General features: G+C 49.2%; 11 protein-coding genes across 11 annotated transcripts; 6 read left to right on the forward strand and 5 right to left on the reverse strand.

Moving 5' to 3' along the window:
• Positions 1-16: 16 nt before the first annotated feature.
• Positions 17-2,193, reverse strand: N7479_002830 (amidophosphoribosyltransferase; the record flags this gene model as incomplete). The annotated part of the gene is made up of 4 exons (XM_057250527.1): positions 2,125-2,193; positions 1,795-1,899; positions 1,281-1,733; positions 17-1,221 (listed from the first exon to the last, which is right to left on the reverse strand). The coding sequence occupies exons 2-4, from the start codon at positions 1,877-1,879 to the stop codon at positions 17-19; spliced, it is 1,743 nt and encodes a 580-aa protein (XP_057114959.1). The 5' UTR covers positions 1,880-1,899; positions 2,125-2,193.
• A 690-nt stretch (positions 2,194-2,883) lies between these two features.
• Positions 2,884-4,851, forward strand: N7479_002831 (DNA cytosine methyltransferase; the record flags this gene model as incomplete). Its single annotated transcript, XM_057250528.1, has 2 exons — positions 2,884-4,358; positions 4,425-4,851. The coding sequence occupies 2 exons, from the start codon at positions 2,884-2,886 to the stop codon at positions 4,849-4,851; spliced, it is 1,902 nt and encodes a 633-aa protein (XP_057114960.1).
• Positions 4,852-5,475: 624 nt separating this feature from the next.
• N7479_002832 (putative 2-methylcitrate dehydratase) lies at positions 5,476-7,251 on the forward strand (the record flags this gene model as incomplete). The annotated part of the gene is made up of 3 exons (XM_057250529.1): positions 5,476-5,724; positions 5,786-6,563; positions 6,635-7,251. 3 exons carry the CDS (start codon positions 5,476-5,478, stop codon positions 7,249-7,251), a joined length of 1,644 nt encoding a protein of 547 aa, XP_057114961.1.
• A 165-nt stretch (positions 7,252-7,416) lies between these two features.
• On the reverse strand, positions 7,417-8,696 carry N7479_002833 (putative extracellular exo-polygalacturonase; the record flags this gene model as incomplete). Its single annotated transcript, XM_057250530.1, has 2 exons — positions 7,417-8,224; positions 8,296-8,696. 2 exons carry the CDS (start codon positions 8,694-8,696, stop codon positions 7,417-7,419), a joined length of 1,209 nt encoding a protein of 402 aa, XP_057114962.1.
• Positions 8,697-9,360: 664 nt separating this feature from the next.
• On the forward strand, positions 9,361-10,452 carry pmeA (putative pectin methylesterase; the record flags this gene model as incomplete). The annotated part of the gene is made up of 3 exons (XM_057250531.1): positions 9,361-9,800; positions 9,856-9,968; positions 10,037-10,452. 3 exons carry the CDS (start codon positions 9,361-9,363, stop codon positions 10,450-10,452), a joined length of 969 nt encoding a protein of 322 aa, XP_057114963.1.
• Positions 10,453-10,581: 129 nt separating this feature from the next.
• N7479_002835 (cytidine deaminase family protein) lies at positions 10,582-10,977 on the reverse strand (the record flags this gene model as incomplete). The annotated part of the gene is made up of 1 exon (XM_057250532.1): positions 10,582-10,977. One exon carries the CDS (start codon positions 10,975-10,977, stop codon positions 10,582-10,584), a length of 396 nt encoding a protein of 131 aa, XP_057114964.1.
• Positions 10,978-11,736: 759 nt separating this feature from the next.
• Positions 11,737-12,708, reverse strand: N7479_002836 (RING finger protein; the record flags this gene model as incomplete). The annotated part of the gene is made up of 3 exons (XM_057250533.1): positions 11,737-12,016; positions 12,332-12,574; positions 12,620-12,708. 3 exons carry the CDS (start codon positions 12,706-12,708, stop codon positions 11,737-11,739), a joined length of 612 nt encoding a protein of 203 aa, XP_057114965.1.
• Positions 12,709-13,607: 899 nt separating this feature from the next.
• N7479_002837 (ATPase P-type K/Mg/Cd/Cu/Zn/Na/Ca/Na/H-transporter) lies at positions 13,608-17,028 on the forward strand (the record flags this gene model as incomplete). Its single annotated transcript, XM_057250534.1, has 4 exons — positions 13,608-13,859; positions 13,914-14,179; positions 14,242-16,312; positions 16,366-17,028. The coding sequence occupies 4 exons, from the start codon at positions 13,608-13,610 to the stop codon at positions 17,026-17,028; spliced, it is 3,252 nt and encodes a 1,083-aa protein (XP_057114966.1).
• Positions 17,029-17,809: 781 nt separating this feature from the next.
• Positions 17,810-19,205, reverse strand: N7479_002838 (aminotransferase class I/II-fold pyridoxal phosphate-dependent enzyme; the record flags this gene model as incomplete). The annotated part of the gene is made up of 3 exons (XM_057250535.1): positions 17,810-18,136; positions 18,191-18,333; positions 18,386-19,205. 3 exons carry the CDS (start codon positions 19,203-19,205, stop codon positions 17,810-17,812), a joined length of 1,290 nt encoding a protein of 429 aa, XP_057114967.1.
• Positions 19,206-19,483: 278 nt separating this feature from the next.
• bioDA (adenosylmethionine-8-amino-7-oxononanoate aminotransferase) lies at positions 19,484-22,059 on the forward strand (the record flags this gene model as incomplete). Its single annotated transcript, XM_057250536.1, has 5 exons — positions 19,484-19,665; positions 19,724-19,817; positions 19,865-21,198; positions 21,257-21,834; positions 21,887-22,059. 5 exons carry the CDS (start codon positions 19,484-19,486, stop codon positions 22,057-22,059), a joined length of 2,361 nt encoding a protein of 786 aa, XP_057114968.1.
• Positions 22,060-24,225: 2,166 nt separating this feature from the next.
• N7479_002840 (Amino acid transporter transmembrane) lies at positions 24,226-25,838 on the forward strand (the record flags this gene model as incomplete). The annotated part of the gene is made up of 5 exons (XM_057250537.1): positions 24,226-24,374; positions 24,433-24,446; positions 24,533-24,937; positions 24,991-25,349; positions 25,407-25,838. The coding sequence occupies 5 exons, from the start codon at positions 24,226-24,228 to the stop codon at positions 25,836-25,838; spliced, it is 1,359 nt and encodes a 452-aa protein (XP_057114969.1).
• Between the last annotated feature and the right edge of the window lie 177 nt (positions 25,839-26,015).

Genomic DNA, 26,015 nt, shown 5'->3' on the forward strand with positions numbered 1-26,015 from the left:
TCAGCTGTCCTCGTAATCATGCCTCATGGTCAGCCTGGTTGTGGATGCTAATGTCCATGCGATCCGAGACCTTGGGGTTCGTTTGGTCTTCGGCCTGGGCAGCATTCTTGGCGTCACGAATCGTAGACGCCTCGTTCTCCATGTTAGGGATAATCTTGCCATTAGTGTCCATCGTGACCCCGTGAGCGGCGATCTGAAAGTCGGTCATGTTGGCAAAGCCATTGGTGACAGCCTCCTTGGCCTTATCAAGGGCCTTGACCTTGCGGCCTTCGCCACGGACAGCCTCCAGATGTTCGAAGTAACCGGATGAAACGGGGGTAATGTAGCTGCCGCAGAAGACACCGACCTCAAAGTTTGTGGGCTCTTCCTGACCATTCTCACGGGCGACCTCGGCACAGGCATCCTTAAGATCAGGCAGAGTTTGGAAGACAACCGCCTCCGCGCCAATGTGCTTGGCGATGGCCTCAGAGTTCCGGTTATGCGCAACCAACTCTTGAGGAGAGGCAAGGTCAATACCGTAGATATGAGCATGCGTGATCTCCGGTGCACAGCTGGCAAGGTAAACCTTCTTGGCGCCGGCTTCCCGGGCCATGTTGACAATTTCGCGACTAGTGGTACCACGCACAATACTGTCATCAACCAGAAGGACGTTGCGGCCCTTGAACTCGGCCTTCATGGCATTGAGCTTGCGGCGGACACCTCTCTGCCGTGTCTTTTGTTCCGGCATGATAAAGGTGCGGAAGACGTAACGGTTCTTGACGAAACCGTGGCAGTAAGGCTTGTTAAGGTACAGTGCGACATTGGTCGCAGACGTGGTCGCCGTTTCAGGAATAGGAATGACCACGTCGATGTCTTTGACGACCTCGGGACCCAGGACATCGAGGATTCGTGCACCAAGACGGTCACCCATGCGTTGCCGGCTACGGTACACACTGATGCCATCCATGACAGAGTCAGGGCGCGCGAAGTAGACATACTCGAAGATATCCGGAGCATATGCCTTCTTAGGGGCTACCTGGCGGAAGACCGGCTCACAACCCTTAGCGATAATGACTGCCTCACCAGGCTGAATGTCACGGTGGTTACTGAAACCTAGCTGATCCAGAGCTACTGATTCAGAAGACATCATGTAGTCCATGCCAGGTCCATCCACGGACTGACGAGAGCCCAAAATGAGGGGGCGAATACCGTACGAGTCACGGAAACCTAAGATACCAAAGCCTAGATGGCGTGTTAGTACTATGGACTATAAGACATCACACATGATTTTCATAACTTACCAGCAAGCATAGCAGTGCAAGCCCATCCACCCTCGCAACGCTTGTACATGCGGCTTAAGCTGGCAAAGAGGTCCTCGTGGTTGACACGGGCCTTCTTGGTCTCGCTTAGCTCATCAGCGAAGACGTTGAGCATCAGCTCGCTGTCACTGTCGGTGTTGATATGACGGTGGGCTTCAAGGTCAAGATGCTTCTTGAGGTCCCCGGCATTGATCAGGTTACCGTTGTGCGCAAAGCAGATGCCGTAGGGGCTGTTCACGTAGAACGGCTGGGCCTCAGCGTTGGCACTGGATCCTGCGGTTGGATACCGTAGGTGGCCAATACCCATGGAGCCAGGCAGGTTGGTCACCTTAGCACCTTCCTGGAAGACCTTGGCAGCCATGCCGTTGGCCTTGAGTTGGTAGATGCGACCTCCGGATGCACATGTTGCAATACCGGCTGCATCCTGACCACGATCTGTGATACCAAAACCTTTAGTCTCGCGGTCGCACGTGTATATATTCTGGCCGGAACTCACGTTGGAGAAGGTAAAGTGCCTCGTGGAGATCCACGGCGGCCGCAGATGAGGGGTTCGCCTGGATCAGCGCAATGATACCACACATCCTGACGGAGGGTAGGTTTTCTGGGATGGACGAAGAGAATTAGTACTAGTGTTTATCCATTGCATTCACAGTGTATAGCAAGATTGCAAGTGTCTCAAATCAGTCCAGGTGTTTATCCGCAACAATTGTTTAGGAAGTCTAACATCTATAAAAAACCAAAATTCATCATAAGAGACAGGGGGGGGGGGGGGGTGAGAAGCTTGAATAAAGCTGAAAGTCGAAAACAATAAAACCATGCCACTTACCAAAACCAAATCACGTAAAAGAAGGAGGGAAGTTCAGAGAATGGTCATCACTAGAAACGAACACCACCCCAAAAAGACAGAGAGAGGGAAGGAAATATTCCATGGCAGTTGTGTTTCTTCGGTCGTGGTGCCCCACAGAATGAAAATTTCTCGCTCTTCCGCCCGGGCCGACTTCGGTGGGAGGCCCCAATGGGGGGAGCTGACTCATTACTGAGTAAGCAGTGCGCCCCACTTGTGCCCTAGGTACTGTCCCGAACCGGTTAAGCGTCTATAGAGCGGATGTTGATACTACATACAACCTACATATAGATTGATGTACAAACCAGCCTGGACGGGTCATGCCGACCTTCAATGAGATAAATACATGAACACCATGGCTTTATTATAGTCTTTCATGCTGCACAAGACAAGATGCCATCTCTGCTTTGTTGACCAAATAGAAATACATAGACGAATCCATATGAATCGCTTCTAGAACTTTGCTATGTATAGAAGGTCTGGCAAAGCCTTCTACCAGTTCTCTTCAATTCAGATTGCTACCTGAGAGAAATTGCGTTCATTCGCGCAAGGCTAGTTTCGAACACCCGATTATAGGAGTAGAAGTGTTTCTGAAGTCATCTACCTGAGGCCTTATCAGCTTGGGATCATCCATCGGTTCGATATCGAAATTTGTTTTCTTTACCTCGATTTCTTCACCTTGACTTTGAATCCTCGTACAAACCAAGTATTGAAGTTTTTCATCAGTCAACCATCACACCAATGGCCGATATCAATGATCGATCCCGTATTTCAGTGTCTCCCTTTGGAGACCCAATCCCTGTCAGCACTGCAGAGTTTCGAGCAGTAACTCATGAGCCGACAATGACCGACGACGACATAATCATGTCGGATCCTTCTGCGATCTTCATTACTTCACCTGTGCAGGAGGCCGGCCACACCTTCCTCCGCCCCACCGAGAACCTGCAGGTCGTCATCGACCTCACTTGCGACGATGAGACCAATCAAGCCATTGAGGAATTGACCTCTGACATGGCACATGTTGCAGCTCCTTCCGCAATTGCTGCCGGGGATGACTCGCCGAGTGATCGGTCTTCCTCCGGCAATTCATCTTTCATCAGCAACCAGTCCGCTAGTTGCAGCCCAACGCCAGAGATTGCCCAGCAAGAAATAAAAATCGGGGGTATTGTGTTCAAACGCGGAATATGTCTAGAGCTTGATGATGGCTCTTTCATGCGGGTTGAGGACATGATTCCTCAGCCTCACGACCTGCGCTTTTTCGGCCGGCGTCTTTACCGTACCACGCACCCTGAAGCCAAGACATATCTGCCAAAACTTAACGATGAATTGGTCTGGCTCACTCAAAACACCGACCATGTCAGTATCAAGAAAGTCAGACGGAGTGTGCCCATTTGCTTCACGAACTTTCGGACTGACTTTAATAACCCTATATCGGGGGACCTGACTTGTCGACTGAAGCTCACCATTCGCCAACAAGGAGTCATCATTATTCCTGGCCATGCACCTTTGAGTGCAGAGCAGTGTGCAATTGAATGGTTGACCTTCGCTGAATCAGATCCAGGATTTGGAAAGTGCGCAAATGAGCTGCGTTCCGAATGGAGAGGCGAGACAGTGCCTTTCGGTGAGGCTAGCGCATCTTCCATGGCTATGGATACTAATCAACAGGGTGTGATTGACCTGACTGCCCCTGATGTGATTGATCTGACTGCCCCTAACCGTGCATATACCTTTGGTGACGCTTACTGTGGCGCTGGTGGTGTATCTTGCGGGGCCAAGCAGGCCGGCGTAAAGCTCCAATGGGCCGTTGATATTGACAAGCATGCACTGGAAACCTATCAGCTGAATTTCAACGACGTGGAGGTCGAGCACTCCGATTTTTTCAGTTTTCTTACTAACGATCCATCATTCCTGCGAGTGGATATTGCACACTGTTCACCCCCCTGCCAAACCTGGTCTCCTGCTCATACTGTGCCCTGTCCTCGCGATGACGCCAACTCTGCATGCGTATTTTCGGCTGGAAGTCTGATCCAGGAGTCCCGTCCCCGGGTGTTGACTATGGAGGAAACCATGGGGTTGCCACAACGATTCCCCGTTATCTTTAATCGAGTTGTACTGGACATGGTTGAATTTGGGTATTCTGTTCGCTGGTCGGTGCTTGGGTGTGATGAATATGGTGTGCCTCAGGAGCGAAAGAGATTGCTTCTTATTGCTGCGGGGTAAGTGAAGTGAAAGACGAAGCTTTTCGTATTTCCATTTTTATGTATCTAACCACGTGCCTACAGGCCCGGTGAAGTTCTGCCACATTATGCCCAACCCACTCACGGTATTGGTCAAGGTTTACTTCCCCGAGAGACCATTTCGTCTACCATTGACAACATTCCTCCTGATGCCGACGACCACAATGTTGCAGGGGCCCTGGCACGGTGGGCATTGAGCCACCGACCGTCGTTTGATCGCAACTCTCTAGCCAGAACAATTACTTGCGGGGGCGGCGAATACAACTACCATCCCTCGGGAACCCGGCCCTATACCAGTCGTGAGATGGCCCTCTTGCAGACATTCCCCCTGAACTTCCAGTTTACTGGAAGATTCATGCGCAAGCAGATTGGGAATGCTGTGCCCCCGCTCTTCGCTAAAGCTATCTACGGAGAGGTTGTCAAGTCTCTTCGTAAGACTGATACAGAGGAGGCCATGGGAATATTCCACTAATTTATCAGCGAGAGTGAGGCGAGGGAGATAAGGAAGAGCAGTAGGAAGAGGCAGGGGTGTTGGGGATTTGAGCTTCGCCCTCTGGGTGATGATCTGCACGTGCAGCTCAGCCGAGGGCGAAGGGGCTGTGAGCCGGTGTGAGCTCCATCGAACAAATGGTTTCTTTACTCTCTACTTGTTTCTTGCACATTCGGACCGCGCATATTCCGATTTCGCTGCATCTTGCAGCTATTGTCTGTTGCTACTCTCTTGTTTACATCCGATATTCGGATTTCCACCAGGGAGCTCAACAGACGGTAATGTAGCAATAATAAGACCGGCCAATTGAAAAAGTAATACTAGTGCAATTTTTGGCCTGTCAACCTATAGACGAGGTAATTGATCTCATAAACAATCTCCAGGGCTTAAAAGGGAGGGAAAGTGAAGTAATACCCGACTGTAACCGACCCTCGGTAGGATGAAGTCAGCTTGGAACTCTCCCCCGGCCATTTCCCCCCTTCCCCCCCCCCAACATTTTCTCCTTTCGTCCATTGTTTTAAATAACCATTCCCCCCTCTCCAATTCTCCAATTTTGTCAATTGTTGGGTCTTCAATTTCGATCCTATTCCCAGTTCTTCTTTCACAATGTCCCTGCCTGCGGTAAGACGTCTGACCCACACGTCTCCCCGCACTTTGGCCCGCATCTCCAGATTGCCCACTTTGGCTTCTTCCTTCTCCATTCCCCGTACCTCTATTTCTTGCACTCCTCGTTTCTCTACAATGGCCGCCCGTCAATCTGCCGCCCCGGCGGTTCATACCACCAAGTCCTACGACCCGGAAATTCAGGATATGGCCAGTTATATCCACGACTATAAGGTGGATTCCGACTTGGCAGTAAGTCAGCCCGGCTCGGGTATACGGCGTACTGGCTGATTATAAAATTTATTGATTATAGTTTGACACTGCTCGTCTGGTGTTCCTTGACACCCTTGGATGTGGATTGGAAGCTTTGAAATTCAAGGAGTGCACGAAACTCCTCGGCCCTGTTGTAGAGGGTACTGTTGTTCCCAATGGTACCCGTGTGCCTGGCACTCCTTACCAGCTCGACCCCGTAAATGGAGCTTTTAACATTGGCTCTATGATTCGCTGGCTCGACTATAATGACTGCTGGCTCGCCGCCGAGTGGGGTCACCCCTCGGACAATCTAGGTGGTATCTTGGCTGTGGCCGATTGGATCTCGCGCACAAACCGCGCCGGTGGAAACCTTGGAAATGGCAAGATCCTGAAGATCCATGATGTCTTGGAGGCCATGATTAAGGCCCACGAGATCCAGGGTGTTCTGGCTCTGGAGAACTCCTACAACAAGGTCGGCCTCGACCACGTTGTTCTCGTCAAGGTTGCGACCACTGCTGTCGTTTCCAAGATGATGGGTCTCACCGAGAAGCAGACTGCCGATGCTATTACCCAGGCTTGGGTGGACGGCCAGTCTCTGCGTACCTACCGCCACTCGCCCAACACCATGTCGCGTAAGTCATGGGCTGCTGGTGACGCCTGCCAGCGTGCTGTCAACCTGGTTCTCAAGGTCCAGAAGGGTGAGGGCGGTCTCCGCACCGTTCTCTCTGCTCCTACTTGGGGCTTCTATGATGTTCTGTTCAAGGGCAAGAAGTTCCAGTTCCAGCGCCCATATGGCAGTTATGTCATGGAGAACGTTCTGTTCAAAGTTTCCTACCCTGGTACGTGCAAGCATATTTTGCAGAATATGGTACTGTGTGAGGATTGGAGACATCTAACTTCTTTTCAATAGCCGAATTCCACTCTCAGACCGCCATTGAGGCCGCTGAAAAGGTCAACGCCAAGCTTGCAGCCATGGGAAAGAGTGCCAAGGACATCAAGGAGATCACTAACCGCACACACGAGGCATGCATCCGTATCATTGACAAGCAATTCAAGGAGATGGACAACTTCGCCGACCGCGACCACTGTGTGCAGTATATGGTTGCCACCATGCTCGTCTTCGGCCGCCTGACCGCTAGCGACTATGCTGACGGCTCCGAGGCCGCCACCTCCCCTCTGCTGGAGGATCTCCGCAAGAAGATCCGTTGTGTTGAAGATACCAAGTTTACCACCGATTACCACGACCCAAGCAAGCGCACCATCCCCAATGCGCTAACCGTCACCCTGAACGATGGGACAGTCCTTGAGGAGATCGTCGTCGAGGCTCCTCTGGGCCACCGTCTCCGTCGCGAGGAGGCCAAGCCTGAGATTCTGGCCAAGTATAAGCGTCACATTGAGGCGCACTTTGACCAGGCTCGTGTCGATGAACTGCTGAAGCTGGGCTGGAACCGCTCTGAGCTGGAGAACTATGATGTCGACCAGTATGTTGACCTCTACGTGAAGGACAAGGTTATTGCCTCCTCGTAAACACTTGAATGAAGGGGTGGTCTGGTGTACTGTGCTGGAAATCACACGTGTAAGACGAACATATCTTTTATATACCGTAAAATTGTATAGAGCTTTTTCAGTATTTTTTCTCTCCAATACTCTCCTATCCACAAGATAACTATGCATACTAGGTCTCCTCTATTCTTAGCCTGAGGCACCTGGTGTGCATGTAACTCCCAAACCCGACGGGGTATTAGCGCACAGCACCTGGCTCCCCCCTGATGGCGCCTTAACAGTATAAGCACTAACCTTGACATCACAAATTCCACCAGATCCACAAGCAAGATTGCCCGTAACATCCTTATACTTCCCACTGGTCGTCCCGCTGATATTGTCAAAAACAATGCCCGTCAAAACCGCATTCCCAGGATTATCCACACAGTAAGCCGTATTTTCTCCGTAGCAACTCTGAATTTGAATAGCATAGTCACACCCATCAACCACAATATCCGTGAAAGTAACATTGCTCACTGTTGAAATGCCATGGCTTCCACCAGAGGGATATGTCTTGATTCCAGTGGCCTTGGTCGAATTAATCATCGTCGCGCCGGACACGTAGACGTTCTTCACCGTATCGGAGGAACTCTTTCCCAGCGATCCCACAGATAGTCCATGGCTTCCGGTGCAGGTAATACCCGTGACCGTGACACCGTCTGCACCGGGCTTGAACGCTACGCAGTCATCGTCGTTCTTCACGTTCACGTTGCTGATGGTCACATCTGTGCTGGCGCCGATGTCGAAGCCATCCGTGTTCTTCGGCTCATTGTCGCTCTTGGATGTGGCGTCCATTTTGAGATCGGCGAACAACACGGTTTTGGTGTTGCCTTTGACCGAATTGAAGACATTGGGCGGGTTCTTTTGGCGGAGGTTTGAGAGCTCGATGTTAGAGCCACCAGTGATGTAGAGAAGGGTTGGGCGGGCGTAGCTGCTGTTTGCTGCGAAAACGTCCCATCTATATGATATCAGTAAACTGAAATAATAGTGAAAAAAAAATAAAAAGAGAAAGAATTAGTATGTACATACGCATTTTGCCCATTTCCGTCAATCACTCCACTTCCCGTCAAAGATCGGATCTTGAGTCCATCAATATTCTTGATATTGATCATTGCTGTCTTTCCCTCCCAGAACGCAGTCGAAGAGCTGAATTTCAACAGGCCTTCTATCTGAAAGTCACATCCAACACATCCTGCAAAATCTAGTACGCTGTTCAGGTAGTAGGTTTTGCCAGCAGGAATGACTATAGTGCCTCCCTTTCCGCATTGGGCAATTGCTGATGTGATGGCGGGAACATCATCGATAGAGGCGGATCCACCTGCTACTGGTGTACAAGCTGAAGCACGAGTATCGAGAGGTCTTATTCCATCTGGTAGGGCGAAAGTCAAGGTGAGGAGCGCAAAGGCTGCGAGGGATCTTGTTATCGACATGGCACAAGTGATTAGAGGTATCGCAACTAGAGTTTAGTAATAACTATATATCTAGTGAATTCGTACATCTTTTATAGCTTTTCTGCTCTCCTTTACTGTCAAGGGTTTTTGCATGTGGACGATTCCAATGTTTCGTCGGCGGAGAAATGAAACTACCTGAAACGCCTCCATTTTAGCGCCATCCGTCATTCGAGGAATTTCTTTTCTTCACTGAACATCATTTTTTCATTCTCCAGCAGTAATGACCAAACGAGTTGTTATCCGGTGAATCTTCGGCGTTGATTTCCCCGGATATAGTATGCACATAATGTATAGACTGCATATACACTTTTCCTTGAAGCCACGTGTTCTGCAATACAGTGGAACGCCATGAAACAAGTATCAGAGTGAGACCAGTCAGACAATTAATCTACTATGGATATAATTGCCTGAATACATTTACCCCTGAGGAACGATAACAATGGCCGAGGAAAGCTTCCTATTTATGGAAATACCTCCCAAGTGGAGAATCTATCTCATCAACCGTAGCTCCGGTGGACCCAGATATAGCCTAACCTTTGAAACAGCACTCGCATGACCCCTGTTATTGCATATAATATCTCTCAAGGCGCACATAACCCGACAATCATTCCCTTCTTTCCGGTAAAACAACGATCTCTACCGAATGTATCTGCAAAACTTCCTCCTCACAGCCCTATCCATCGGCACGGGTGTTCTGGGTGCACCCGCCGAACTAGCCACTCGTTCAAGCAGGACTACTGCCCCCGCAGGTTGCCTGACAGTGGGTTCGGGTGGAACATACTCGACCATCACCGAGGCACTGGCTGCCCTTGGTTCTTCCTCAGCAGCAGCTTGTATCTATCTTGCAAGTGGCACGTATGAGGAACAGATTACTGTCAAATATTCCGGTGCTCTGACCTTCTATGGCGAGACTGTTGATACACAGACATACAAGCAGAACACTGTTACCATTACCCATACTATCTCTTCGCCTGAGGCTGGCTCGTTGGACAAGAGTGCTACTGTGAATGTTGTCTCCAATGGATTCAAGATGCATAACATCAATGTGGTGAATGGGTACGGGACTGGAGCACAAGCTGTTGCGTGAGTATCTCTTTCTTGCTTCAATATTTGAATTATTGACTGACTATTATACCAGACTCGTCGCCAATGCCAATAAACTAAGCTTCTTTGCCTGTCAGTTCCTTGGATACCAGGATACCCTGTACGCCAAGTCGGGAACCCAGCACTATGCCAACTCCAGAATTGAGGGTAAGTCACAAGTGACTTCATTTTTATCACATCCATCTACCCCACTCTTATATACTAACAATCCCCAGGATCAGTGGACTACATCTTCGGCGCCGCTTCTGCCTGGTTCACCAACTGCGACATCGTTTCCGTCGCTTCTGGTTATATCACCGCCAACTCGCGTGAGCAACCCACAGACAACACCTGGTATGTAATTGACGACTGCAACATCAAGGCTGGGTCTGGAACTAGCATTGGTGGCGCTGTATACCTCGGTCGCCCGTGGCGAGTGCTTGCTCGCGTCATCTACCAGAACTCCAGACTCGGTAGTTTGATCAATCCCAAGGGATGGGCGACAATGGCAGCGGGAGCTACTCCAGTTTTTTCTGAGTTCAACAATTCTGGGGATGGGTCGGATACTTCTGCCCGCCTGTACGAGACTCCTATCTCGGCTGCGGTTACAAAGGAGACGGTTTTGGGAAGTGATTACGCTACTTGGATTTGATTCGAGTTATTAATTGACTACGGAGCCAGATTAGTTTTTAATCTGTTGAGATGTACTTTTAACTCGCTCGACTGTTATTACTTTAATGGCGTGGTATTTGTGCATATATATTATGTATATACAAAATCCTTACTCCCTAGGCTCATAAGCATAAGGCAACAACTCATCAATAGAGACGGATTTCACCACCCCACCCTTCTGCACAATAGCCCGAATCTCAGGATGCAAATCATGTAGTACCTGTCGACAACGACCACAGGGACTGAGAATAATTCCCTCATTGCCGTCTTCCCCAACAGCAACAATATGCGATAGACGAGGAGTGCCAGCACTGGCGGCCACACCGAGGACTACAAGCTCGGCACATGGTCCGCCTGTGAAGTGAAAAACGTTCACGCCGGTGAAAACTTGGCCGTTGGCTGAAAGAGCCGCGCTGGCTACGCTGTGGGTATCTGATTTGGGGATTGAGTTGATTGTCGTTCTTGCAACCTCAAGGAGGTTGATTTCTTCGGGAGTCAAGCTCATGGTGATGGATGAAGGGATTCGATGCTTGATTTTTGATAGAGGTATATGTGATATGATGATATGCCCTTGATCAGGAGAGTTTAGATACTGATATGCATGGAATTTTGATATATTTAGAGAAATAAAAAAAAGGGCAGCTTAAAAGTTATCAACATAGTGGGGTTCTGAAATAAATTTCCTATTCCGGTGCCCGATTGCTCTCAGATTTGATTGTGAGAAGTGTGAGTCTGCATATGTATAGCCATATTAGTTTGCAGTATATATTCTTGGTGTAAAAGGTTGGCATGAAAAGAAGGTTAGGAGAAAAGTGTTGATTTGGTCATCCTTTGAAGGAATCAAACTACACCACCAAGGTCCCCATTCGGTCGGAATACAATATATACACCTTGTATGACCACTGTACTTTGTAGTGAGCCTTCACAGGTAGTACCCTCTATTGTGCAATGCTGCGTCTTCTATTATGTTTTCGTATACATAAAACAGAAGTTTTGCCCTGAGGCCTATTGGGACAGACGGAAACATATATATAAATCTGAATCAAAGAATTGAATGAAAATGCTTCGTGTCACGTTGGGATATCTCAAAGCAAAGCAAGGCCCAAAAAAAAGCAAAGTAAAAAGAAGCAAATGATGCAAAAAAAGCCAAGCCGTAGTGATCCCACTGGCCAGACCTTGGAGGGTATAACAACTGAGGATATCAATGCAAATCGCAAGCGCCCCCGCATGATCATGGATGCAACCAGTCAATTCTATCTGGAAATTATCCTCGTGCCTCTTCCTCTGGCGAATACGAAGCTTGGCAGATCGGACACTTGTACCGACGATATTCAAACCAAGATTTCAGACAATCTAGATGAAAGGCATGTTTGCAGCGATTCAGTACGAGGACCTCGCTACCGGGTGGGGAATGTTGTGCCCCGCAGGTGCAGCGGAGGGCCGTCCGTGTAGTCGGGTCGTGATTGTGTTGGTCGTGAGCTAGAACGGCTGAGTCGGGACAGGCGAGATATGGGGATGACGACAGTGCTGAGAGACAGATGGGGCTGGGTGAGTTAGCTTGATTCTAGAAGGTTCACGCAATTTATCCAGGGTCATTTGCACGGTCTGCTATCTAGCCAAGACCACAATGTGTTTATCCAGGAACGAAGCGAATTTGCATTAGAGGGGTCATTTGCGAGTGAAAGCCTTGCCCAGAAACATGAACCCGCCTCGACGAGAACTCGCCGATCGCGATAGGGCGGAGAACCCAGAGCCCAGCCCTAGTGTCCCCGCACTACATCATCGAGCCGCAGGGCCAAGAAATTCAAGGAGGGGGCCGGAATCGGAGACGGTGGAATGCTGAAAAATCACCGACTTACCAAGTATCTTGGCCATATTGCTGGGCATTGGCGGGCACATTTTGTTCTTCCAACCATCGGTCCACGGACACAGGTTGGCCGAGCACATCCTGCAACTGTACCTGATAAACAGGTGGAAGTACCCGAGTTTCGGCCATTGCCTGCATGGCTTCACGTCGTCGATGATGCCACATGATCATCCTGAATAGAGAATACAAATCAGTGATCGGCACGTCAAAACCCAGAACTTCGAGAACAATCCGCCTGCATGAAGCGGGGGAGCCAAGACTATCGCGCCTCCATACTCACACAGGAATCATGCTGATCAGGGAAAACAGCGCAACGGCCCCAATCACAACCCCGATTATCTCCTCTCGGGGCATGGAGTCGACCGCCATGAGTGGAGGGTCATATGTGTTTTGGGTCCAAGCGAAGAAGATACGAAAAGGAAAAATAAAATAAAGAATTGGAGTATTGCCCAATAGATCCAATGAAAATAAGGGGATCGCGCAACGTAAGACAGTGTGCAACCTGGATCGGATCAGTCGGGACAATCATGTATTCAGGTACCGTATCCCCAATAACAATTGATAGCCCATTATTTGAGGCAACAAAACAAGTTCAATCCGGTTTTTTGCCACATGAGAACAGAAAAATGTCCCTGGAGAAGTGGGTGACTTTGAAGCGGAGGAACTCTCGAGCCCCAAAATGCCAAGAAATCCCAAGAGCCAAGAGCCAAGGCGCCCAGCAATAGGAAATAAATTAGAGAGATAGAAAGCGAGGACCTGGGCAGCCAAGAGTATGCCAAGAAATCTCCGCACCAATCAGAGGTGGAGAATTATAGCGTGGGCGATAGCTGAGACGTCGCCGAGAGTCATCTGCGTCATCAACTCAATAGGGAAACTCAGCATGCTGCGCCAAGTAGTGTCCGCTTGATACCGATATCTGGTTGATGAAGCTGATTGGATACGATAATAGCATGATTATTGGTTCCCCGGACGTCGGACGCCATTTCCATCAGATTATTTCCGGTCTCAACAGCCGGTTAATATGGATTTCGCCATCGACTAGGATTCTGTTCATATTTATAGTTTGAGACATCCCCCCCAGAGGAAAAGAAAAGAAGGCTGTTTCCATAGAAGTGTACCTATTACTCAAAGTAATTCCAGTGTATGGACTCTCATTCTCTTTCAGATACCTTCTATATGTTGCCCCCTTAAGAGCCTCATAGAAGTACATCTTTCACTCAATTTATTCAATTCGCTCGACTAGAGACACTCTCTCCACCACTCCCCACATGTCTGAGGCCCAAAAAGGCTCAGGCTCTGGAAGCCCTGTTGATCCTACACAACAACCTCTATCCCAGCCCGCCCATAGTCTTACCTTCGAAGATGTCATCAACGAACTCGAAACCAATTCCGATGATGGTCTGACATCTGAAGATGTCAAGCGACGCCTTGAAAAATATGGCCAGAATATACTTGAAGGAGACGAAGGCGTCTCCTTGGCGAAGATTGTCATTCGACAGATCGCTAATGCCATGATGCTGGTAAGTTAGAAGCCAGAAAGAACCCTCAATGAATTATTGCTAAGATGATGGCAGGTCCTCATCATCGCCATGGCCGTCAGTTTTGGTATCAAGTCCTGGATCGAAGGAGGTTTCATCGCCGCCGTCATCGCTTTAAACATCGTTGTTGGTGTCTACCAGGATTATGCCGCAGAGAAGACTATGGACTCGCTGCGATCCCTCAGTTCGCCCACAGGTGTGGTCTCTCGCGACGGCAAAACAGCAACTGTCCCGGCAAATGAGATCGTCCCCGGTGACATGGTCGAACTGAAAGTAGGAGACACTGTTCCTGCTGATGTCAGGTGTGTACCGCAATCCCCGAATAGAATATATCAGAACCCGGATCTGACCAAACATTTCACAGACTCGTTGAAGCATTTAATTTCGAAACCGACGAAGCGCTGCTAACCGGCGAGTCTCTCCCGGTCCAGAAAGACGCAAATGCTACTTTCGAGGTCGACACCGGTCCAGGTGACAGACTGAACATCGCCTACAGCTCCTCAACGGTTACCCGAGGACGCGCTCGTGGTGTCGTCGTAGGAACCGGAATGAAAACCGAGATCGGAGCTATCGCGCAAGCTCTCCGTGGAACCGACTCGAAGCGTCGCCCTGTTAAGCGCGGACCTGAAGGTGAAACAAAGAAGAGATGGTATATCCAGGCTTGGACATTGACAACCACTGATGCTATTGGCCGGTTTTTGGGTACCAATGTTGGTACGCCTTTGCAGCGGAAACTCTCTAAGCTGGCGCTTCTGCTCTTTGGCATTGCTGTTGTTTTCGCGATTGTTGTTGCTGCATCGAACGACTGGCGCGGTGATAACGAGGTTATTATTTATGCGGTCGCGACTGGTCTGGCTATGATTCCAGCCTGCTTGGTGGTTGTGTTGACAATCACTATGGCGGTGGGAACGAAACAGATGGTCAAGCGTCATGTCATTGTCCGAAAGTTGGATTCCTTAGAGGCACTCGGTGCTGTGACGAATATCTGCTCAGACAAGACTGGTACTCTGACCCAAGGTCGCATGGTCGTAAAGAGGGCCTGGCTTCCATCTGTAGGAACCTACCTAGTCGGTGCCTCAAACGAGCCTCTCAACCCCCACGACGGTGATCTGAGCTTGATGGCCGAGACCCCGGTCAAACTTGCTGGAAAAGAAATGGGTGATGTATCATCTCCAGATGACCTGTTGAAAGACAACGATACGCTCAAGGATTTCCTCAACGTCACTGCCATGGCCAACCTGGCCCATCTCCATCAAAGTGCCACTGAGGGATGGCAGGCTCGCGGTGAACCCACCGACATTGCTATCCAGGTTTTCGCGTCTCGATTCAACTGGGGTCTGGACCGCTTGACCAAGGGTGAAAAGCCCGTCTGGGAACAAAAGGCTGAGTATCCATTCGACTCTAGCGTGAAGAAAATGTCTGTTATTTTCTCTAAGCGTGACGACAACTCAGAGAAGAGTCGCGAAATGATCTTCACCAAGGGCGCTGTCGAGCGAGTTCTCGATGCATGCATCAATATCAAATGGACGGCTGACTCTGACCCGGTCCCTATCACCGACGAAATTCGGGACGACATCTTGCAGAACATGGAGGCTCTGGCTAAAGAGGGTCTCCGTGTGCTCGCTATGGCCGGCCGCGAAAACACCAATCCTGCTCCAGAAGGCGGCGATCCTCTTCCCCGCGAGGCGGTCGAGAAAAACTTGTCTCTCTACGGCTTGATTGGTCTCTACGATCCTCCTCGTCCTGAAACGGCTGGGGCTATTGCCCAGTGCTACAAGGCTGGAATCTCCGTGCACATGGTTACCGGCGACCACCCCGGTACTGCACGTGCGATCGCAGCGCAAGTCGGAATCATTCCTGCAAACATGGATATGATCGCCAAGGACGTTGCTGATGCTATGGTCATGACGGCTTCCCAGTTTGACAAATTGACCGAAGACGAGATTGATGCACTTCCTACCCTTCCATTGGTTATTGCTCGCTGTGCGCCTAATACGAAGGTTCGCATGATTGATGCTCTGCATCGTCGTGGGCGCTTTGTGGCTATGACCGGTGATGGAGTTAACGACTCTCCCTCGCTTAAGCGGGCTGATGTCGGTATTGCTATGGGTCAGAATGGCTCTGATGTGGCTAAGGATGCTTCTGAACTGGTGTTGTCTGATGATAACTTTGCTTCTATCATTAACGGTATTGAGGAAGGTCGTCGCATTTTCGATAATATCCAGAAATTCGTTCTGCATCTTCTTGCGGAAAATGTTGCATTGGCTATCACCCTGCTCATTGGATTGGCCTTTAAGGATGACAGTAACCAGTCTGTGTTCCCTATCTCCCCTGTCGAGATCATCTGGATCATCATGATTACCTCTGGTCTCCCTGATATGGGTTTGGGAATGGAGATTGCCGCTGCAGAAGTGATGGACCGGCCACCGCAAAGCGTAAGTTATTCTACTCCCCTTCCCTAACAATGCAATGTACTAACAAAAAACAGAAACAAGGTATCTTCACCTGGGAAATCATTATCGACACCCTCGTCTACGGAGTCTGGATGGCCGGCCTCTGTCTGTCAGCATTCTCTCTCGTCATGTTCAAGTGGGGCGACGGCGATCTCGCCATGGGCTGCAATACAGAATATAACAACCCCAACAAACCCTATAACTGTGAGACAGTTTTCCGCGCCCGCGCTACTACCTTCACCTGCATGACCTGGTTCGCACTCTTCCTTGCCTGGGAAATGATGCACTTGCGCCGCAGTTTCTTCCACATGCAGCCCAACTCCAAGAAACGCTATACTCAGTGGATGCACGATATCTGGCGCAACAAGTTCCTCTTCTTTGGTATCATGACTGGTTTCGTTCTTGCGTTCCCTATTATTTACATCCCTGTGATCAACCACAAGGTCTTCATGCACAGCAGTATCTCCTGGGAGTGGGGTATTGTCTTTGTCGAGACAGTGCTTTTCTTCCTGGGTATTGAGAGCTGGAAGTGGTGCAAGCGTGTTTACTTCCGTCGCCAGGACCGCAAGGCTGCGGGCCAAGGTGATCAGCCTGGCAGTGAGCATCCCGGTATGAGAGATTTCAGCCGCTATACCACTATGGATCGTTCATCGGATACTCAGGCTGGTGAGGCGAAGGTGGAGCAATCTATGGTCTAGATGATCTAGATTTTGATGAGCATTTATCCTATAGCGTGCATTTATTTATGTTGATTTGAGATTCTCTGCTGCGTTTGAAGATTACTTGTTCATTAGACATATACCACCAAGTAGTTTTATTTTGGAATTCATGACTTTCATTCAAACCCAGCTCAGTTCACGTAAGTCTCTGGAATGGTGCGATAATTGCGGGGATTGCCCATTTCTTTTCCAGACACATTTGACCAGGGTGGTATTTCCAACGACAGCGTAAAAAAGGCTGTTCCGATCGAAAATCACCCGATAGTTAGCGGGTGCAATTCAGTGGAGTAAGATGATCGGTCTAGCTGAAGCTTCGTAAACAATACATCTAGAAATAGATGGATTTTTCAATGTAGTATTTCCAAAGTGAATATGATCTTCCTGAAGGGAGGAGAAGATTGAGTGGTCATTCTCTTTGCAATGGTTCCGCATACAACAATGACCTGTAGATTGAAAATTTGGATTATTTGGCAGTTGATTCCACTGGGTGGTTTGTCTGCAGACCTCGCCAGCTTGAGCTTCCTAGGGACAAATGGAGTCTGAAGGGACCTTACCATAGCTTTGATCCGACGTAGAAGATATTCTGTCATCTTGTTAACGACTTCTTATATGCCACGGGTGTTGCAATGGTATTAAAAGAAGGTAATATTAGGTTGGCTTATGCTTTCCCCGCGAGGGTGAGGTAGTGGGTGGATTGTGAGATAATATGGGAATCTAAATACGATCAACTATGAAGATATAAAGCTCAAAGTACATACTTTCATAATTTCGACGCACTTTTGTGACTTTGATCGAGCCACGATTGAATTATACGCGCCAAACCATCGATTTCAGCCTCTGTGTTTCCTGCATGCAGACACACTCGCACCCGTTCCTTTCCCTCGGGAATCGTCGGCGGCATGATCGCTCGAACAATAAATCCGTTTTCCTGGCAGAGACTCGCCAGCTGTCGTGGCTGCGATGTGCGAAGGGATATAATGGGAGACGTGGGGAAATGGTCGACTTCAAACATGACTGATTGATATGTATGGAGACTAGCAAGCCGCTGTCGGAGATGGCGAATTAACTCCTGAAGCCGGATTTGTAACTGTTATCCAGTTAGCTATTGCGTATGAGCGTCAAGAAGACAGTATCGACTTACTGATTCAGTTTCACCAGATGACAGGAGCTCATATGCTGCGCGAATTGATGCCAGGAATGGGAATCCCAGAGCGGTGGTATAGATCAAACTCCGGGCATAGTTGATCAGGTAATCCCTTGTCTCTGGTCCACAGAGAACCATGGCTGGATAAAGGTCAGTTGAGTATTTCAAGGGGCGATAAAAACATCAAATTACCTCCATGACTCGCTAGTGCCTTGCCGAATGTATGCACTCGGATGAACATGCGATCTTGAACGCCGAGCTCCTGAACCACCCCAGCACCCCGCGGTCCAAATACACCAGTCGCATGCGCTTCATCGACATAGAAATATCCATTGCCGCGAGGTAGCAGCTCATCAACAACCGCGATAAACTCCTTGATGGGAGCGACATCGCCGTCCATACTGTAGATGGACTCAATGAGCACGAAGACATTGCGCGCACCTTCCACAATTGCTGGGTCTTCGGCTATCTGCGACTGCAGAGCTTCTCTTAGGCCAATTGGCGAACTGTGGGCAAACATCTTCCGAGGACCGGCCCGCGACAGACGCATGCCCTCATGAGCACTGGCGTGGATGAGCTCATCATACAAAATCACATCGCCTGGCTGAGGAAGGCTGGAGAGTACGCCGACATTGGCATCGTATCCGGAGTTGAATAGAAGTGCCGTCGGGGCTTGATGGAACGTCGCGACAAAGTTCTCGAGCTCTTCCGCGTACGCCGAATTCCCGTCTAATAGCCGAGAACCCCCACTAGCAAGGGGAAACGATGGTGGGGTGTTGTTCAAAAGTGCCAGAAAGCGTTCTCGGTATGCAGAGGACGTTGACAGTGATAGGAAGTCGTTGGAAGAGAAATCCACAGCTGTTCGGGGTAAAATGGTCAGCCTGCGACGGGCAGACTTGGCTTCCCGGCGCGATAATGTGGCGGTTAGTGATTCAACGAGGGTTTTAGGCGATGTTGTCCTCAATGTCCCCGATGATGGTTCCGATGAAGCAGCAGTCATATCGGCTTTCATGATAACGTCAATTGCTCTGATGTTCCTGTTCCTGTTCCTGGCGGGTAGGGTAATCCACAGGCTATCCACTTGAATTTCAGATTCGAATATTGTTGAGATTGGCGACAGAGCAGATCTCCCTATTCCCCAATTTCAAAGAGGTCCGAGTCGTTGAGGAACCCAACAAGGGGAATCCGGTGAAATGCAGAAAATGTGGAGATTTAGCGTGGAGTCGGAAACTCAACTGTCCCGAGGTCTGTTTTGGACTTCATCGTGACTCACTTCACTTCAATCTCATCATGCCTCCGGTCGGCGCAGCGCTATGGCGTAGTTTACGAGCCCATCAAGTTTACGGGGCTAACACGGACGTGGGGAAGACAATCATCTCCACGGTGTTGTGTAACGCCGTTCAACGTCAGAAACAACGGGCCGCATTCCTTAAGCCCGTGTCTACAGGAGCATTGGACGATGCCGATGATCGGTAGGGGAACTTTTGAATTCAGTTGCATTTAATTTCATTCAATCGCTGACGGTCGCAGGCACTTGCAACGTTATGGCGCCGGGACGCTCACCAAATGTCTCTACCAATTCGATGACCCAGTGAGCCCGCATTTGGCAGCCAAGGATAAATTTGTAGGTGCCCATTGGCCTAATGATAAGACAAAAAGCTCATTGCTCAGGTTCCGCGAGACGATGATCTCCTCGCATCCGTTCATAACACGCTGTCCGGCTGGGCGGGGTCGGACATTGACTTCGCCCTTGTTGAGACTGCTGGGGGTGTGCACTCCCCGGGCCCCAATGGCAACTCACAGGCAGATTTGTATCGACCACTCCGGCTGCCAATCGTGCTGGTAGCAGATTCTCGTCTAGGGGGTATTTCTTCTTCGATCTCTGCCTACGAGTCATTGCTCCTCCGTGGTTATGACATCTCATCAGTTCTATTGTTCCGAGATGAGTACTACCAAAATCACGAATACCTGCGTGATTACTTCCAGAAAAAGAGTATCCCCCTGGTGTCGCTACCAGCACCTCCACCCAGACCATCGCAGCTGGATGCCGACTCCCAGTTGAGGGACGAGGAGGCCATGCTTGGCTATTACCAAAAATCCGCAAAGGAGTCAGAGGTCCTCCGACTGCTTGAAGAGATGTCTGTCAACAATACCAAACGCGTTGAGCGCCTAGAAGAGATGGCCGACCGTGCGCAAGAGCTGATATGGTACCCCTTTACCCAGCACCAAGGCATGAAGGCTAAGGATATTACTGTCATCGACTCAGCATATGATGACTACTTCCAAACATTCGTCTCCAACACATCCAAAGATACCCAAAGCGAACTGCGCCCGACATTTGACGGATCTGCGTCCTGGTGGACACAAGGCTTGGGCCATGGTAACCCCGAGCTGTCACTGTCTGCTGCCTATGCCGCCGGTCGGTACGGGCATGTCATGTTCGCAGGGGCAGTCCATGAGCCAGCACTGGCGCTTGCCGATAACTTACTGGAAATTATCGAAAACCCGAGGCTTAGTAAGGTATTCTACACAGACAATGGGAGCACGGGGATGGAAGTTGCTGTCAAGATGGGTCTCCGCGCTTCTTGCGACCGGTACGGCTGGGATGCCAGCCAGGAGCAGATTGGTATTCTTGGACTCAAGGGTAGCTACCATGGTGACACTATCGGTGTGATGGACTGTTCGGAACCTTCAACATTCAATAAGAAGGTCGAATGGTATCGTGGCCGTGGCCATTGGTTTGACTTCCCTCTTGTTAAGATGGTTAATGGATCTTGGAAAGTTGAGATCCCTGGTGAACTGCAGGCAGAACTCGGCGAGGATGTTGATTTCGCTTCATTGGGGTCGGTCTTCGACCTCAGCCAGCGTCTTGAGTCTGCTACTGCCCAGCGCTACAGAGACTACATCCGTCGCACTATTGAAGATCTGGTCCAGCGCCAAGGAATGAAATTTGGAGCATTGATTCTGGAACCTGTCATCCTCGGTGCGGGCGGAATGCTTTTCTGGTAAGAATCCAGTGGCACGGCCGTTCATTTACAGATATGCTAACCCGCCTCCTTCCAGTGATCCCCTCTTCCAGAGATGCCTGACCGACGTGGTCCGCGACCACCCAGAGCTGTTCTCCACCAGCGCCCCCGCTCCCAAACAATCTCCGTCGTGGTCCGGGCTACCAATCATCTTCGACGAAGTCTTCACCGGACTGTACCGTCTCGGTCGTCCGACATCCGCGTCGTTCTTGGGTGTGCACCCCGACGTCGCCGTCAACGCCAAACTCCTCACGGGCGGGCTGGTACCGCTCTGCACGACTGTCGCTAGCGAGGAGATTTTCGATGCTTTCTCGAGTCCGGAGAAGAGCGATGCCCTCCTCCATGGTCACAGCTACACTGCCCATGCAGTTGGATGCACTGTCGCTGTTGATTCCTTGAAGACTATGGCTAAGCTTGATACCAATGGATCGTGGGATGCATACCGCGCCGACTGGCGTAGCAGCTCGCCTGCTACTGTTGAATCTTCTACTCCGGATGTGTGGAGTGTTTGGTCGCATGGTCTGCTTCAGGACTTGTCTTCCACAAGCTCGGTGGAGAGCGTGTTTGCCATTGGAACTGTGCTTAGTATTTCGCTGCGTGATGCAGCTGGTGGAGGTATGTTCTTGAGACCTGAAACCAAGCATTGATAAAGCTAACAATCTCGCAGGCTACACCTCTAATGTTGCAAAGGGACTGCAGCAGAAGCTGGCTGTTGGCGGTGATCAGTTCAATGTTCACTCGCGCGTTCTCGGCAATGTTCTTTACCTGATGTCCAGTGTGACTTCCAAACCCGAGTCACTCCGAGAGATGGAGCGTCTTCTCCGATCGGCATTGGTGTAGGTAAGTCATAGATAAGAATACTTATTACAACTTGATAATTGGATATTTCATCCATCATCTTGTGCATTACATCTGCAGCCGTTATTAGCAAATATCATTGCCATAGATGCCTCTAGCTTTGTTCACTGCTGTTTTCTGGACATTTTATTTATTCCTTCAAAATTGATATGAAGCTGCTGTCTTCCACGCCCTTCGGCGTTAGACTACATTCGCAATACAGCCTTTGTCTGCTTTGAGAATAATATCGTATAAAAGGAATGATTACAGCCAAGAACCACCGACAGACCTACGCTGCGCTAACAGAGCAAAAAGGAGGGAATGTCCTCAGGCGTTACCTAAGAATTCCAAATGTCTGCACTAGAATCCTTCCCTAGAACACCTACTGAAACTCAAATGACGTCGGGGAAATTGTACTGCCCTAAAGCCCCTCCAGGACACGCTGCACCTGCACCAATAGGTGCGACGACGAGGGCATATCCAGCAGCTATCAACGAAATATTTTTTAAATCCTTTTTGCCACAGATAGGAGCCTCGAAAATGACGGCAGTAAGCTCACCGATTAGTCAGGTCAAGCCCTCCTAGAAGTCTATGTACGATGTACATATCGTGGCCACTACAGATGGATGAATTCCAGCTTCGTCGACTTTCCCCACAAAATAGTAGATTGTATGGACCTACACTGTCATGGGAATGACGTTGTCGGCCCCAAACTCGATCCACCTCACGAGCTATGACACTGTCTTCCTGAGTGGGAGAAGTGGGATTTTGATCGCGTCACAAGCCTTGCTACACCGTCTAAATTATGTATGACTACAAAGTATGCTGGGGTATGAAGATCTGGCCGTTCTGGTCGTTATTTCATTCATGGATAATTTCGGCCTTCGTCCGTGGAGTGTCATACGGGGTGGCATACTCCGTACTAGGGATTTTGTGGAGCAGTGTGGCGAGATCGACACTTTCATTAACCAGTTTTCGTCACAGACTGCATGATAACTACAGTGGATTATGGCGGAGAATGGATTATTCGCGTGAAATCTTCACTTATCTTTGAATTACCTGCAACTTGGGGTTGTCTGGGGGAATTTTGGAGGTGCAGGGGCCAGAATGTGGAGGTACGGATGCTAATGTCATGGTTTGTGATATACAATTTCCAGATTAGGAAGGGATGACCTAATTAATATAACAGATTCGTTGTTACAAAGTACGGATTACAGAATAGGTACAAAGTACATACATACATTGGTTGTGGTCAAGGAACATACCAAACCCTAACTACCAACCTTGGAAAGAATATCCCGGTGAGTAATACCTATCACAGTAACCCTTAACATTCGGATGTGCGGCTTGACACAAGAGCCGAACCGTAACTGTCTTACTAGAGAAAATTGGCAAAGGCTTGGCTAAAATTTATTTTTTCTTGGTGGCAAGAGCTTCCCGCCAGGCCCACGGTTGGTCTTTTGCATAACATTTTTTAGCCACTGTACCTTGATTACTTTTGCCATCTCCTAGGTACAACCTACAATATACAAAGTACATGCGTGTTCATACGGTTCATATTTCCAATATCATCAACACTAACCCGTAGACTTGCAAATAAATCAAAGCATGACTTGGCATTTGGTAACAGGTTGTAGACATTTGAGACTCGGGATTGGCCCGTTAGACTATGCGGCTACTCTCGGCCAGCCACGCGTGTCCGGTAATTCTGGTTAGATAATAGAATTCCGAGCCGAGGCTTTGATTGGTTACTAGTCAATATAGTGGATTACAAGAACCCCACTTTCCTGTGCGGAAGTGGATCCTCCGACGCTTAATTTCTGTGGAATCTGCCCAGGTGGGCATAACTGGCATATCAAAGCTTTTTTTTTCTTTTTTTTTAGGCTGAGCCGCAATAATACATACCTAACGCAGTAATATAGTAAATTATTATCCAATGCAAATATGCAATAGAAATTCAATCGTAGAGATAAGCCCTTCCAGAAGATCCGGGCAGAATTATGCGCCCCAACTCTCCATACAAGATAAGCCGGGGTTGTCTCGGTTGACAAGGAAAAAAGCTCCACCTGGAGAATTTTCTTTGCACATATAGAAGTACATACCATTCTCCTTCTTCCTTCTTTTCTTTATTCCCGTTTTGGCTCCCCTGTCAGTCTATACGTGTCCGACATGACTTTCGATGCAATGACACGCCAGGAGCCGGACTCGGAGTCGGGATATAATGAAAAGAAGATGCTGGGGGATCAGAATCCCCAGTATCAGGATGCCTTTGGAGATGAGGAGGGGGCTGAGGTCAAGTATAAAACTATGAAGTGGTGGTAAGTGCATGCAATGAAGCAATAACCTTCCAAGAATATGAACTAATTTCTATATCAGGCAAACGGGAATGTGTAAGTGCTAGCAATACGCGCATCAAACAACACTATTGATCAATTGATCAATAGTTATGTATGAGCCAACTCTGACCATTATCTAGTCATGATCGCCGAATCCGTCTCTCTGGGTGTCTTGTCCCTGCCCAAGACCCTTGCCCAGCTAGGCCTCGCCCCAGCTCTCATCCTGATCATTGGACTGGGCATTCTCGCGACTTACACTGGATACACAATTCATCAATTCCGCGCCCGATACCCCCACATCCAGAACTTGGCCGACGCCGGCGAGATCTTGTTCGGTGCTTTTGGACGCGAGCTGTTCGGCATCGGCCAGCTGCTCTTCTCGATTTTCATCATGGGTTCTCACATCTTGACTTTCAGTGTCATGATGAACACCGTTACCGAGCACGGAACTTGCACGATGGTTTTTACCGCTGTTGGATTCGTCATCTGTTTCGTCTGCTCTCTGCCCCGTACTATGAAGAACATGACCTACATCTCGTGCATGTGTATGTACCATTGAATTCCGCCGCTGGGAATCGTCGCTAATTGCCATCTATAGCCTTCGCCAGTATCGTCACTGCTGTCATCATCACTATGGTTGCAGTCGGTGTTCAGAACAAGGGTGGTCAGAACCTCAAGGCTACTGTCGATACCGATCTGTTCCAGGCCTTTAGCGCTGTCACTAACATCGTCTTCGCATACTGTGCTCACGTGGCCTTCTTCGGTTTGCTTGCTGAGATGGAGGAACCTAGGGATTTCCCCAAGGCTCTGGTCTTGCTACAGACCTTTGAGATTTGTTTCTACACCGTTGCTGCCGTGGTGATCTACTACTACGTTGGTCAGGATGTCACATCTCCCGCTCTTGGCTCGGCTGGTCCTATTCTGAAGAAGGTTGCTTATGGAATTGCCATCCCTACTGTACGTTTTTGCATCCACTTATGCTATCCCATATTCAGCGGCTGACAATTCTCCTAGATTATCGGTGCTGGTGTCGTCAACGGCCACATCGGTCTTAAGTACATCTACGTCCGTCTGTTCCGTGGCACTGACCGCATGCACAAGCGTGACTGGCTTGCTATTGGCACCTGGGTTACCATCGCCTTCGTTTGCTGGGTTATTGCCTGGATCATTGCCGATGCCGTTCCCGTCTTCAGTGATCTGCTGAGTCTGATTAGCTCTCTGTTCGCTAGTTGGTTCAGTTACGGTCTTGGTGGTGTGTACTGGCTGCACATCAACAAGGGCAGGTGGTTCTCTTCTCCTCGGAAGATCGCACTCACTATTGTGAACGTGTGCATTATTCTGATCGGTGGCTGCATGTGTGGTCTTGGCCTTTACGTTTCCGGCAAGGCTATTCATGATAATGCCTCCAGCAACAGCTTCTCTTGTGCTAGCAATGCCGAGGTTTAGCTTGTTGTTTGTATATAAGATCTTTTGATGCACACTTTGTTGCTGGGCAATATTATTTGGGTTGGTTATATAGATTTTTGCATATGGATTCAGCATTGAGCATATTTTGCGCATTCTTATTTTGGAAAAGTGCCACATAATATATCCTTAAAGCCTGGATACAAAGGCACTGATCGG

The sequence above is a fragment of the Penicillium vulpinum genome (assembly GCF_028829585.1).
Source record: "Penicillium vulpinum strain IBT 29486 chromosome Unknown utg000001l_segment0_segment0, whole genome shotgun sequence".
NCBI lineage: Eukaryota > Fungi > Ascomycota > Eurotiomycetes > Eurotiales > Aspergillaceae > Penicillium > Penicillium vulpinum.